Source organism: Cibotium barometz, chromosome 14 (genome assembly GCF_041138505.1).
Source record: "Cibotium barometz isolate CiBa-2024 chromosome 14, ASM4113850v1, whole genome shotgun sequence".
In the NCBI taxonomy this organism is placed as follows: Eukaryota; Viridiplantae; Streptophyta; class Polypodiopsida; order Cyatheales; family Cibotiaceae; genus Cibotium; species Cibotium barometz.
This window is the reverse complement of record NC_141059.1, coordinates 55,812,505-55,825,244: the sequence shown is the minus strand read 5'-3', so window position 1 is coordinate 55,825,244 and position 12,740 is coordinate 55,812,505. Positions and strand designations below refer to the sequence as shown.

The 12,740-nt window shown below is 44.1% G+C and overlaps 1 protein-coding gene across 2 annotated transcripts; it reads left to right on the top strand.

The window, feature by feature from the left end:
• The first annotated feature begins 990 nt into the window (after positions 1-990).
• LOC147632224 (uncharacterized) lies at positions 991-10,995 on the top strand. 2 transcript variants are annotated; one of them, XM_086808895.1, is made up of 4 exons: positions 1,007-1,258; positions 1,656-1,714; positions 1,913-2,104; positions 2,368-10,995. In XM_086808895.1, the coding sequence occupies exons 1-4, from the start codon at positions 1,179-1,181 to the stop codon at positions 10,383-10,385; spliced, it is 8,349 nt and encodes a 2,782-aa protein (XP_086665021.1). In that variant the 5' UTR covers positions 1,007-1,178; the 3' UTR covers positions 10,386-10,995. The 2 variants fall into 2 exon arrangements, with proteins under 2 accessions (XP_086665022.1, XP_086665021.1); XM_086808896.1 differs by lacking the exon at positions 1,656-1,714 and having other exon boundaries at positions 991-1,258.
• The last annotated feature ends 1,745 nt before the right edge of the window (positions 10,996-12,740 follow it).

Sequence of the window (12,740 nt, the reverse complement as noted above, 5' to 3'; positions counted from 1 at the left end):
CTCCTTTTAATGCAAAAGATGTTATTATATTAGTATCAATGAAAGATGCAAGTGACAATGTTGGCACCCTCCATATGTTAGGTTAATAAGAACCGGGAAGCGTGACGACTTGTTATACACCAGTAGTAGCAAATGGGCTACCTAATTGGTAGCATGCCAAAAGTCAAAACTTTCAATGTTGTGAATAATTATTAACAATAGACTGGATGATTTATTTGCTATTTTGTATCTCCTGGGTATACATTTGTGGGACATTGTCTTTGTTAAGGGCTTGAGCCTTGCAATCCGAACGAGCCAACCCTCTAGTAAGAGGCTTTACAGACATAATTTGCTTACCCAAGCATATCCCCCCCTTGGTCCCATCCTCAGTCATGGGTGGGCCCTGATCATGCACAAGCTCGGTCACGAGCGAACAACTCAAATTGTGGGCGCGTTAACTACAATCTCTAATTAATGTATCGAGGGTAAAGCTGTGTTTTCCACATGTGAAATTTAAAAATTACTTGCAAATTATAGACTTAAAGGGCACTAGGTAGTAGGTAGGATTACTTGCAAATTATAGACTTAAAGAGCACTGGGTAGGTAGTACGGCTTACACACACAGACATTCTAAACATACAAGCGACCGAGAGGAAATGGTAGGCAAAAAAAAAAAAAAGACTATGACTGTCATGTTAGCATGCCACATTTTGGCTGCGTAAGTTTTGGGCAAAGCCATATAATAATAATAATAAATATAAATAAAGGAATCGGTGGTGGATAGGATAAGCAGTCCTTGCATTATGTGGGCCCCCGCCCCAAATTAGGTGAGAAATTAGAACTGGGTGGCGCAGACTGGCAGCCACACTGGCAGTGTTTTTTTTTAGGGGGTGTGGTGGTCCATGCATTTCACATGATGGTGAATCATTGTCCTGACGCAAGGAGAAAAGTTTGCAAGCCACGCCACGTTACCCATCCTGCTTTTTTACGTTGAAACAACAATGGCCCGGCCCCGATTCCAAAAGCAGGGCTTTTCCCTCATAAAGCGAGGCACAGCATCTGCCATTGCCACCACCGTCTTTTCATTCCTTTCAAACAGCCAGCTATTGCACACCACTTTGGCTTCCTTGGAAGCTCATCATGCCGCACATCATCAGCACATTTGTGTTGATTGATCTGCAAGTGCGTTAGACAGAGCAATGGCAGGATTGGGAGCCCCCCATGGCCTCCTCGACCTCTGCAGCGTAGCTGGCTCTTCCACCGTGACCAACAGCCAAAGGTGGGTAGTCTCTCTTCCCCTTCTGCTCCTTGTGCATGCTATAGTTTTCTCAGTGTGTAGAAAGATGTTGACGATCCACCATTTCACTTCGTCCCCGCTTGAGAAACCAACCACGCCTCGCTGAGCGTCTGCTGACCAGTCATAATTGTTTTCATAGCCTTTTAGCCTTCCAAAACACTCTAAGACGCCAACCATTTGATCATGATTTCGTCATAGAAACACCCACCTTTCGATCTTGATTTTATCAAAGAAAGACAGTCAGAGCTCTCCAAGCAAGCCTTGACATCCACCGCATTACCCCTCTGTTCAGCCCGAGCTGACAAAGCCCTAATATGGTTCAACCCTTGAGAGCAAAGGACTGTTTTCATGGGATCTGACCATCATTCTGATGCATCAGGTCCTCTGCATTGAGGGGAGAGGTTGATGCAGCTTCCTCAGCACGGTTTCTCTATCCGAGTCAGCTCTCTTGCTCTCTCTCTCTCTCTCTCTCTCTCTCTATATATATATATATATATATATTTACTTAAATGTGTATTAGTCCAGCCCACAAAATTCGCTGATCTAATGGATGAAACGACTTTTAGCTGGTGTGACTGAATCTAAATCCTGCTTGTCCTGGCATTGCTTATTAATTGGCAACGTGTTTCACTTCAGAATTGAAGTCCACCTTGCATGACAAGGCTCAATGGGTTAAATGGCCTCATCAGGAAACATACTGGCAGTCTCAGCACATTGAAACAACGCATCGGACTATGAAGAAGTCAGACAGTACACGATCCCATTCTTGGTGGTGGGACAGTCACATAAGTCCCAAAAACTCGAGATGGCTTCAAGAAAATTTATCAGGTAAGCTTTCCATACTAGACAATGAATAATGTCTGCACGCTACAAAATGTAGGGGATTGCATTGATGATTGGCTTGCGCTGGAGGTGAGTGAGGTGAGGTATGGTTTTCTGATGAGGTATTGTTGTGTTTAGTATATGGGTGTTATGCATGCAATTAAAGAGCAAGCAAGATGAAACCCCATTTTGGGATGGGTAGAAGCCATTAACTTATGAACGTTGTGAAGGTGCTCACATTTGGGGATTGCTGTGGCTTCTTTTGCCAGAGATGGACTCAAAGCTAAATGCTATGCTGAAGATCATTGAAGAGGACGCAGATTCATTTGCTCAACGGGCAGAGATGTACTATAAGAAAAGGCCTGAGCTTATCATCCTAGTTGAGGAGTTTTATAGGACCTACCGTGCCCTGGTGGAGCGCTACACTTTCCTTACCAGGGAGATCCGCCAAAACATAGCCCCTGCTTTGCAGGCTCAATTAGGGGTGTCTCCCGAATCAGCTCAGAATTCGCCAATTGATCTTCATCTGAAACGCGGTATGGATGGGTTTGATATTGTCAGTCCTTCGTATTCCTACACAGGAGCATCAGAATTCGATTATGATAGCCCATCAGAGGTCTCAACAAAGGGGCATACAGATGAAGAAGAATTGTCTCCATTGGGTTTTGGAATAAACTACGAGACCCGCTCTTTTGGATTCAAGCCCAAATTCCCAAGTTTGGAGGAGGAGAACATTCATAGAAGCTCAGAGTCTGGGGGCTTGCATGGCACTGTGGACATGGACATCTCCCAACTGCAGAAGGATCTTCGGTGCCTCCAAGATGAGTACAAAGTACTTTTAGCCAAGTCTTCAGAAGATGTCACGAAGTTGAAAAACCTCCAACTGGAGGTGTCGAGCTTGCAGTCCAAATTGAGGAGCCTGGAGGCAGAGGATAAGCTGACCAAAAAAAGATTTAAGTCAATTCAGGAACAGGAACAGAAATTGGAAGCTGAGAACCTAAAGTTAAGCCACGCTCTCATCATCTCAAAGGAAGAAAAAACTGATCTTGTTGAACAATATAACAAGGATATTGAAGAGAGCAAGGCAGCATGCCAGAGAAATCAGCAGTTAGAAGATGAAATTGTGGCTTTGAAGCAAGACATCTTGACAGCCCAGTCACAGGCCTTGGAGAGACTAGAGCATATTAAGAAAGGCGAAGAAGCCAATCAAAAGCTGCAACAGGCCCTCACCGCTGTAGAAGAGGAAAGGCAAAGAGATTCTCTTGTTCTCAAGGACACCTTTGAACAGCAAAGCCAAGAGTTGCAGCAGAAATTTTTTGCCACTGAGGAAGAGAATGCGAGGCTCAGAAAGAAGACTCTGGCAGAAGCAGCTGAGATCAAAAAACTTGAAGCCCAGCTGACAAACCTGATCAATGGCAGGAATGATTTGGAACAGCTTGTTCTTGATTCCAAGAAAGAGAAGAAAGTTTTTGAGCATGAGAAATCTGTAGCCCTTTCAAAAATGCAAGAGTTGCAAAGAGAGCTTGAGGTATCCCAGACGGACAGACAAAGCTTGTCTGAGCAAATGGTGCAGAAGGCTGGACAGATTGTAAGGCTGAAGGAGACGATTAGCAAGCTAGAAGAGGAAAGCACAAGGCTTGAAGCTGCAAAAGTGGAAGGTGCCAAGTATGTACTCAAGCTTGAGACAGACATCAAAGAAGGGCAAAGGGCCAGGGAGAGATTGATGGCAGACGGCCAGCAGTATGACAACAAATGCAAGGCTTTAGAAGTGGCTGAAGCACAACTAAAGGACAATCTTGCGCTTAGTTTTTTGGAGAATGCCCGTCTTCAGGATCAAAAGTCTACATTTGAGGACATGGTTGCCAAGGCAGGTTTGCAAGTTAAAGAACTCCAGCAAAATCTATCATCTTTATCTTCAGAGAAGACAATGCTGATGGATGAACTTGAGCAAGCTTTAGAGCAGATTACAAGCAATGAGGCACTGTGTGCACAGATGCATGAGGCAGCCAGGGGGAAGCAAGGAGAGATTACTAAGCTCGAGCAAGAGCTCACAACCTTGTTTGCACGCATCAAAATGCTAGAGGATAGCTTGTCTGGTTCTTCAAAAGAGAAGGATGCTTTGGAGAAAAGGGAAACACAGGCTCTGCAAGTGCTTTCACAGTTAGAAAAGGAGCACGGCCAGCTTAGACAAGAGCTGGAAGTGGAATGTGCTCTCAGTAAGGATTTAAAAGACAAGGTTTCTAGCTTGGAAAATGAGAGAACTGAACTGGCACTTGAAATTCAACAAATGCAACAAAAACTTGTGGCTCTGCAAGGGGACAACAGTGTATTGTCCAACCACTACACAAGAAGTCAGGAAGATCATCAAGCTGCAGAAGCAGCAGCAAGAAAAGCACAAGAAGATCTTGCTCTCCATTTGTCGAAACTAAAAAAGCTGCAAGAAGAAGATTGTGCTAAGACTGAGCTTGTTCACAAAATAAAGGAGGAGGTCAAGTCACTAGAAAACCAACTTGCAAAATCAGGGGCTGAAAATAGCTTATTAGGAAAAGAGAATGAAAGATGCAACACGAAGCTTGCTGATTTTGAAGCTCAAATAAATGATCTGAAAACAAGGCTCTCTGATTCTCTGACTGTAAATGTAGCCCTAGGTGAGCAAACGTTTGAGAAGGGAAGAAGCATTGAAATGTTAAATGCTGAGCTTTTAGATGTGCACAATAAAAATACAGCACTGAATGAGGATATTGCATTGAGGGCGGGGCATGCGCTTTGTTTGCAGGAGCAGATACACACTCTTAAAGAGCAGGGAGAATTTCTGCATGCAGAGCTTCAGAAAAGCTCTGAGAGAAGACAGAGTTTGGAGGCAGATGTGGAGAAGCTGCAGCAAGGGGATTTCAAAGCCAAAAAAGCTAACCAGTCTTTAGTTCATGAGCAGCAGAGACTTTTGGATGAGATGTTGCTGATGAAGAAAAACAACCAGGATCTGGAAGCTAACCTTAGCCACCTTACAGGAGAGAGAGTACTTCTTCTAGAAGAGGCTACTGCTAGTTTGGAACAGTGCAACGATATGGAACAAAGAATCAAGATTTTGGAAGGCAACTATGAAGCAATGCAGAGTGAAAGTGGTTCACTACGAACACAGCTTGCAAAATCTGAGGAAGAAATGAAAGTGTTAGAAGAAGAAAATGTAAACTGTATGAAGAAACTCTCTGAAGCTGAAGCCAGAGTGCAGGATCTAGAACCGAGGCTTTCCAATTCTCTTACACAAATTACGGCCCTAACAGATCAAGTGTCAGAGAAGGTAAGACGCATCGATATTTTGGAAGCTGAGCTGTTTGATCTGCAGAAAGACAACACAGTCCTCAATGAGGATGCAGGGCTTTTGCAGGAACAGATTTCTGCCTTGAAAGACAAAGAAGTGTCTCTGCTTGCCAACCTGCATAAAAGCGTTGATGTCAATCGGATTTTGAAGGCAGAAGTAGAGAAATTGCAGCAAGTGGTTTCCAAGGCAGAAGAAACTAACATGAGTTTTGTTCATGAACAGCAGAAAAGCTTGGACGAGAATATTTTTATGAAGAGAAAAATTGAGGATTTGCAAGAAGCTCTTCATCTCCTTGCTGAAGAGAAAGTTCGTTTTACAAGGGACATCACCACTCGTTCAGAACGGTGCAATGAGCTGGAACTTAAAATCAGGAGCTTGGCAGTTGAGAAGGATGAGGAAAGGAAACAACTCTCTGCCACTCTTGATTCCCAGAAGAAGAAGGTGCAGAAACAGGAGGAGGACTTGCAGAGCCTGCAACAAGCATTAAGCTGTTCAAATGAGGAGCAAGGGATTATTATGGACAAGCTGAACTTGATTGCCGGGGAGAAAGGTATGCTGGAAAGAAAATATGCAGATCTGCAGGAAGAGTTGAAGGAAAGCAAGCACGAAGCTCTACGAGCAATGGAGAACTTACTGAAGCTTGAAACTGACCTCAGTCAACTGCAGCACGTAAATACTTCTATTGAGGGTGACCTTAGCAACAAGGTCGAGGAATTGAGAAAACTACAAGAAGATGCTTTGATATTGCAAGCAGTAAAGTTAGAACTTGAGAAGAAGTTGCAGTTGGGTTCAAGGGAGGCTGAAGCTCATGAAAAGGAAGCAAAGACGCTTCAAAAGATGCTTGCAGATGTTCAGCAGGAGAATAGAAGACTGGAGGAAATAGCCTTAGAGGCAGTGGCTGACCACAAGGGTGCTCAGAAAACAATCATGAAGCTCAGTGAAGAATGTGACAATCAAAGAGAAAATATTGAAATGCTTAAGCAGGAACTGGCTGCAGTAGTCGCTGCTAGGAGGGAACTGGTGCAGGAACTTGCTGAGTTGCAGGAAGAGAAGGCAACACTCAATAAAAAAGTGGAGACAGTGCAACAAGAATTGAGCAGAGATCAGGAACAGTCATTTCTGAATGTAAAGGCTGGCATTTTGCAGTTGCACGAAAAGGAGATGACAATACTTAATTTGCAGGAACAGCTCAACTCTGCAGAGAGCTATAAACATTATATGACAGAGATGCAGTCAAAGATGATTTATGACTGGGGTGCTGCAGAAAAGAGGTTGCAGGAGGAGATTGTCCGGTTGAATTCAGAGAATCTCCAAAATAGAAACGACCTTATGTTTCAGCATGGTCGTGTGATCAAACTAGAGGATGAGGTTTGCAGTCTGCAAGCTGAGAGACAGGCTCTACAAGATGACAAGGCCCTAGGTGTGAATCACATAATGGACTTACAACAACAAACTGAAGGCTTGAAAACACAGCTTCAGGAAAAGCACGAGGAAACGTCGAAGTTGTTAGTTCAATCAGAGTGCCTGCAGCAATCTCTCTTGTCAACAAAGCAGGAATGTGCAAATCTGAAAGAGCTCCTGCAAAAAGATAAGGACTGCCACAGTGCAGCTGAGGAGACCCTGAAGGATGAAGTTTCTTGTTTACAGAGTGATGTGGTATCTAAGGCTGCACTCATTGCGGTGCTACATGACACATTATCAGGCTTGGAAAGAAAACAGGTAACATTGGTGGAGGAGATGACTGTGAAAGAAGAGATCAGTCTTGAGCTTCAAAAAGAAGTGAAGTCTCTTACAGAAGAGAATAAGGAGCTGACTCAGAAGCTACAAAGTGGGGCTGCAGAAATTGTGCAACTAAAAGGTGACTTAAAAACTTTTCAGGAAGTTGAGATGCATGAGCTGCATGATAGACTTGTCAAGTTGCAAAATGAAAACAAATCAATTGAAACTTCTCATCAAGGACAAGCTGCAGAGAATGCTTTGTTTGGACAACAGATAAAGGAACTCACAGCTGCACTTTCCAAGCTGCAGGAAGAGAACACGATGCTGAAGACCAAGCTGGCTGCTCGATCTACAGAATTGGACAATGTGGAACAAGAACTATTTATGTTGAAGGAAGAACATGGGCAATTAGTCAAAAAAGCTGGCTTGCAAGAAGCTCAGGCAGGAGAATTACAGCAATTGCTTGTGGAACTGAAAGAGGAAAACAAAGAGAGGAAGAAACAGACACACAATGCTACTGAGGAGGTGCGCCAGTTGAAGGCTGACAATCAAAACCTGCAAATGCAGATCCAAAGTGCATGGGAACAGCATCAACAGGAACATGAAAAATATAATGCTTCTGTTGCTGAACTGGATTATCTGCACAAGGAGCTTGCGGTTGCTAGAGCACAGAACAGTAACCTTAGAGAGATGGTTTCTGTTGGAGCATCGTCAGCAGCAAAGCTTCAGGAAGAAGTTTCCAGTCTTCACAACAACAAAAGAGATTTGGAGGATGCAGTGGACTCTCTTAATTGTCAATTGAAGAACTCCCAGATGATGGTCAACAATGTACAAAAAATGTCAGAGGCATTGTGGCAGGAACTCCAGGCACACAGCAGGGATTTTTTCCAGACATCATCCGAGATAGAAGATCTTAATGGGATGCTATCAAATAATCAAAACAGTAGCTTTGCTGGTGTAAGCCATGAAAGAGATTTGTCCCAAGAGAAACCTCTGGAGAATCTGAAGAGAGAATTCTTCCAAGTGCAAGAGAAGTTTCAAAGTCTCGAATCGGCAAAGCAAATACCTTCATTGGAAATTATTCGTGATGAAGTGATAACTAGAGAAAAAGAACCAATTTTGTGCCCTGAAATCTTGACTGAAGACATGAGTTTGCAAGATGAGTCTCTATCACCTAAAGTGCCCATGAAGATTATAGGCCATGAGATCAAGAGCTTGAGTCTAGAGGGTGTAGTTTCTGCCAGGATAGATGCAATCCACAAGCTTAAGGAAAAAGTCTTTATCTTGTTGGAGGAGAACGATTTGCTTAGAAGCCAATCACTTGCAGCATCGATTGAGCAAAACGTCCTTGAAAACTCAGTGGAAAAGCTGCAGAGTAAGTTGACTCAATTGCAGGAAGAGAATGGACATCTTATCTCGGAGGTCTACTTATATAAGAGAGAGTTTAATAGTTTGGAGGAGATTTTGGAGGGGAAAAGCAAAGGACTTGGTGAGGAGGGTGAGGCTACTCATGTGGAAGTCAAAAAACTGCGAAGCATGCTGTGCAATTTACAGGAAAGAACAGCTAGTTTGGATGGAGAAAACAGGAAACTCAGAAAGGAAGTGGAAACAGCTAAGGAGGAGGTTAGAAAATTACAGGTAATGCTATCTGATTTGCAAGACAAGGGCATAACATATGCATTGCTTTTGAAAGAGAATCTGCTCTCCTCCTGTGAGGAGATCAAGTTGGTGGCTGAAGAATGGCAGAAAGAGTTAGATAACAAGAGAAGTGGTCAAATCATGGAGTACATCGAGAAACTAAGCTACTTGCAAAAGGTGACTAGTTCAAACATTATTGAAGATGAGAGAATGATTGAAGACGAAGGAGAGAGGTCACTTGGAAATGTGGATAGGAAAAGCCTGCAAGAGAAAACTGCACAGCAAGAAGTTGCTAACACCTGTGTCTTACTGCAACTACAAGAAAGAGTGAAAGAAGTTATCGTGTTGCGTGAGGCTGCGGGAAACCTTAGAATGATGCTACACAACTACTGGCAGGAGCAGTGCAAGGAGCATCAGGAACCACAGCTTAGCACCACAGCCAAGGAACTGAATGGGAGCGAGCATGACATAGTAGAGATAGTCTCCGTGGAGGAGCATCAAGGGCCGCTTTTCATCAAAGAGCAACAAGGATCACTTCCCATCATGGAGCTGAACAGAAGTGAACATGACACAGAAGAGACGGTTCCTACTAAGGACCAACAAGGGCCACTTCTCATCACCACAGCCAAGGAGCTGATGCAGGAAGAGTATGAGGCACTGAAGAGAGGCTCTATGGAAGGGGAAGACCAGATCGAGTTGATCGAAGGTTTTGCTCGGCTGCATATCAACCTGGGTATGCGTTTGCACCAAGCACAGATGGATGAGAAGTTGGAAAATGAGCTGCTAGAGTTGAAGGAAGAACGCAAGCAACTTAAAGAGGACTTGCACGCACGTTTGGAACAGGTGCAGAGGATGGAGGCAGAACTAGGAAAGTTGCAGAGACTGCTCAAAGAAGGGAACATGGAAGACAGAGCAATGGATCCAAGGCAGCAGCAACAGTGGATGCAGAAGAAGGAAAAAGCAGAAGAAAGAGCTAGCAAGCTATTGGAGGAGCTGGTGCAGCAGAGGCAACAAGTAGGCAAAATGCAGGAGTTAGTTATGTCTTGGGCAGAACAGCAGGAGGTCGCAACAGAGAGCTTAGAAGAGCAGGTGCTTGTTCTTGTGAGCAAGGAGAGTGCCCCTACCATGGAAGGGTGGGATGATGAACAGGTGAACCAGCTGATGAAAGAGATGCAGAGTCGCAAGGCATTGACACGAAGACATTCACTGGAGTTACAATCGGTGGGTCAGGAACTGCAAAAGGTGGGCTCTTCAATCGAGAGCACCCAGCAGCAGCTTTTGGTTAGGGAAGAAGTAGAACAAGAAGACCAAGACAGGAGGATAATAGAAGAAGCTATCTCAGTGGACTCTGTCTCCAGAGGCATCAAGAGCAACCATAAGCCTCGAGGATTTGGACTTACCTGGTTCTTGTTCCTATTCAGCCCAGAGAAAAGGGGCTGTTTTAGAAGAAGCAGGAGCAACAGACATATGACGACCCCAGCATCTTTCAACCAAATTCCTAGCACTGGCACTACTACGAGTACTTTGGTCGCACAGACCAGAAAGAAGGTGGGATGCTGGGCCTGTGGTCCAAGCACCAACAGGCTCAAGTCTTTGATGACAAGTAGATGAAGCTAATCACATTTCCTCTCCATGTGATGAAATGGCAGGGAAGAGAAAGACAGCTCCCGCAGAAAGAGAGCATTTCGCTCCCAATTCAAATCAATTGAAGCAAAGAAAGGGTTACACAATTTTCTTTTTGTTCCTGTCTTTCCTTCAATTGTTTACCCACATTTAAGTACTTCATTTTGTACAGTGGGCATCTTCCTTTAGCACCTTCCTTGGCCTACATGGTAGGCCTTGTGATGATTGAAAGCCTCATCTGGTCCCCTCCAATGTTGATAGGGTGTGCGATTCTTACTTCACGTGAAAAAGCATCCGTTCACATAAGGGATTCCAGTCCAAGACATGCTGAGCTGGTTTTACAGCATTATTCCTTCACTTTTTCTCTAATCTCTGCTGCTGCGAGCAAGTTATTTGCTCACAAATTCTGAGCACAGACTGGTAACAAAATCATCTCAATCCAAGTGTTTGGATGGCCACAACTTTTCATCGATTTTGTTCTCTTTTCACCTGGCAAGCATGTTAACTAAACAAAGGTGATTTTTTTACTTGTGCGAAGAAAGCATATGACAAAGCTTGCTTAAGCCTTACCATTAATATAATTGGTTTTGGAGTGCTGTGATTCTGAATTCTCTTAATAAGTCTAATGTGGGAACAAACTTGCAAAATGAAAGATTATTCTTTGCAACAAAATACGCCACACGAAATAGATTAGTGATCTTATCATCAGTCACATTTCATTTTGCTCCTTTTATCATACTTCAAGACTTTATTTTGACATGCACCGAAGCATTGATGTTTGATGTGTCCGAGCGTGTTATGTCAATCTTACAATTTAGATCTTTCATATAAGCCTTGCAAAACATTAGTTAACTTAGTTAGACTTTTTGGTTTGATCAGCCTCTTATTTTACATCTATTGCTTCCTTACTTATATTCATCTCTTTTGGCTTCATTTCTTCATTTAGAAAGATCTTGTTTCTTTGCTTAATTTCTTCTTTATCTTTCTACCAACTACAACGGAGAGCACTGGGTAGAAAGGCACACATATCTGCCAACTGCGCACAGCTGTGCACATTAGAGAGTAAGTGCCATGGGATGTAGTTAAGCTTACTGTGTAGACTTCATTCGTGCAAGCACCTTGGGTACACTGATGTGCAGCAATACAAGGTCAGCCATCTACATGTCAGGTTTAAAGTGCCATAGAGTTGGCGTGTTGTGGGAGAGTTTAAAAGCAGGTTCAGCAGACATTTATTAGCGTCTATAAGGCTTGTACAGTGTTGGACTATTGGCCAGTGCTCGAGAAAAAAGGGCATTGATGATTGTAGTGTATTCGTATGGGCCAGAATTAAGAAACATTGGTCGAGATTAAAACCTCTCCACGGACTAATGCAGAGAGAGGCACAGACAGAGCACGCGAGACCTCACAGCAGATATGCTGACAAACTAATAAATTGACCTTATGAAATTCAATTTTGGTGTGCTATACTACCACACCCATCCTTGACCGGCACTTCCCTTGGTAACTCAGCCCATCATCACATAGTCTGCCTGTCACGTTGACCTTACGAAATTTGTGCTATGCTACCACAACTACATGCACAATCCTTGACCGGCACTTCCCTGCATAAGCTTGGTACTCAGCCCAACATCATTCTCAGAATTTGAAGCCATTGTCAGAATAAGCAACAGAAGACTAACGCACGTAAGAGACGCATCACCATCGAGCTTCACGAACAACCCCAACGGGCACTGTAGCATCCCTCCACCGGGCTCCCATCTCCCGGTGAGCTACCTCCCAAAACATCGGCCGGAGGAGATGACTATGACAAGGTGCCACTCTAGCCTATATATGGCTCTTCAACTTCCCATGCTTCCACTTATGGGATAATCCAAGGCACCTTCTAGCCATAGAGATCACACGCTCAAAATCGCCAACGTTCCAACACCCTCCCTCGATTCGAACTCCGCAAGCCACCGAGGCGCGAGGGGGTCGCCCAAGACCACACACGCCTGAGCTGCCCAGGACCACACATGCGCGGGCTCTGATACCATGTCAGAATACGTAGCGGAGATGATCACAAGATCTGGGAACATGAGCAAAACGCAATGGAGAAAATCACAGCACAAGAGAGAGAGAGAGATAGAGGCGTGTAACTCTGCTCTATATACACAAAAGAATCCCGGAATTGGTACAACAATGACAAGGGGGCTGGGGGGCCATTTTATATGGCCCCCCAACAACAGTCGGCCTGTTGTAGGGTAGTCGACAGGACACAAAAATCCCCACGACTGTAAAATACACAGTCGGCCAACAGCAAAGGGGGTCGGCCAGCATCAGGGAAGTCCACGACTCATGCAAATC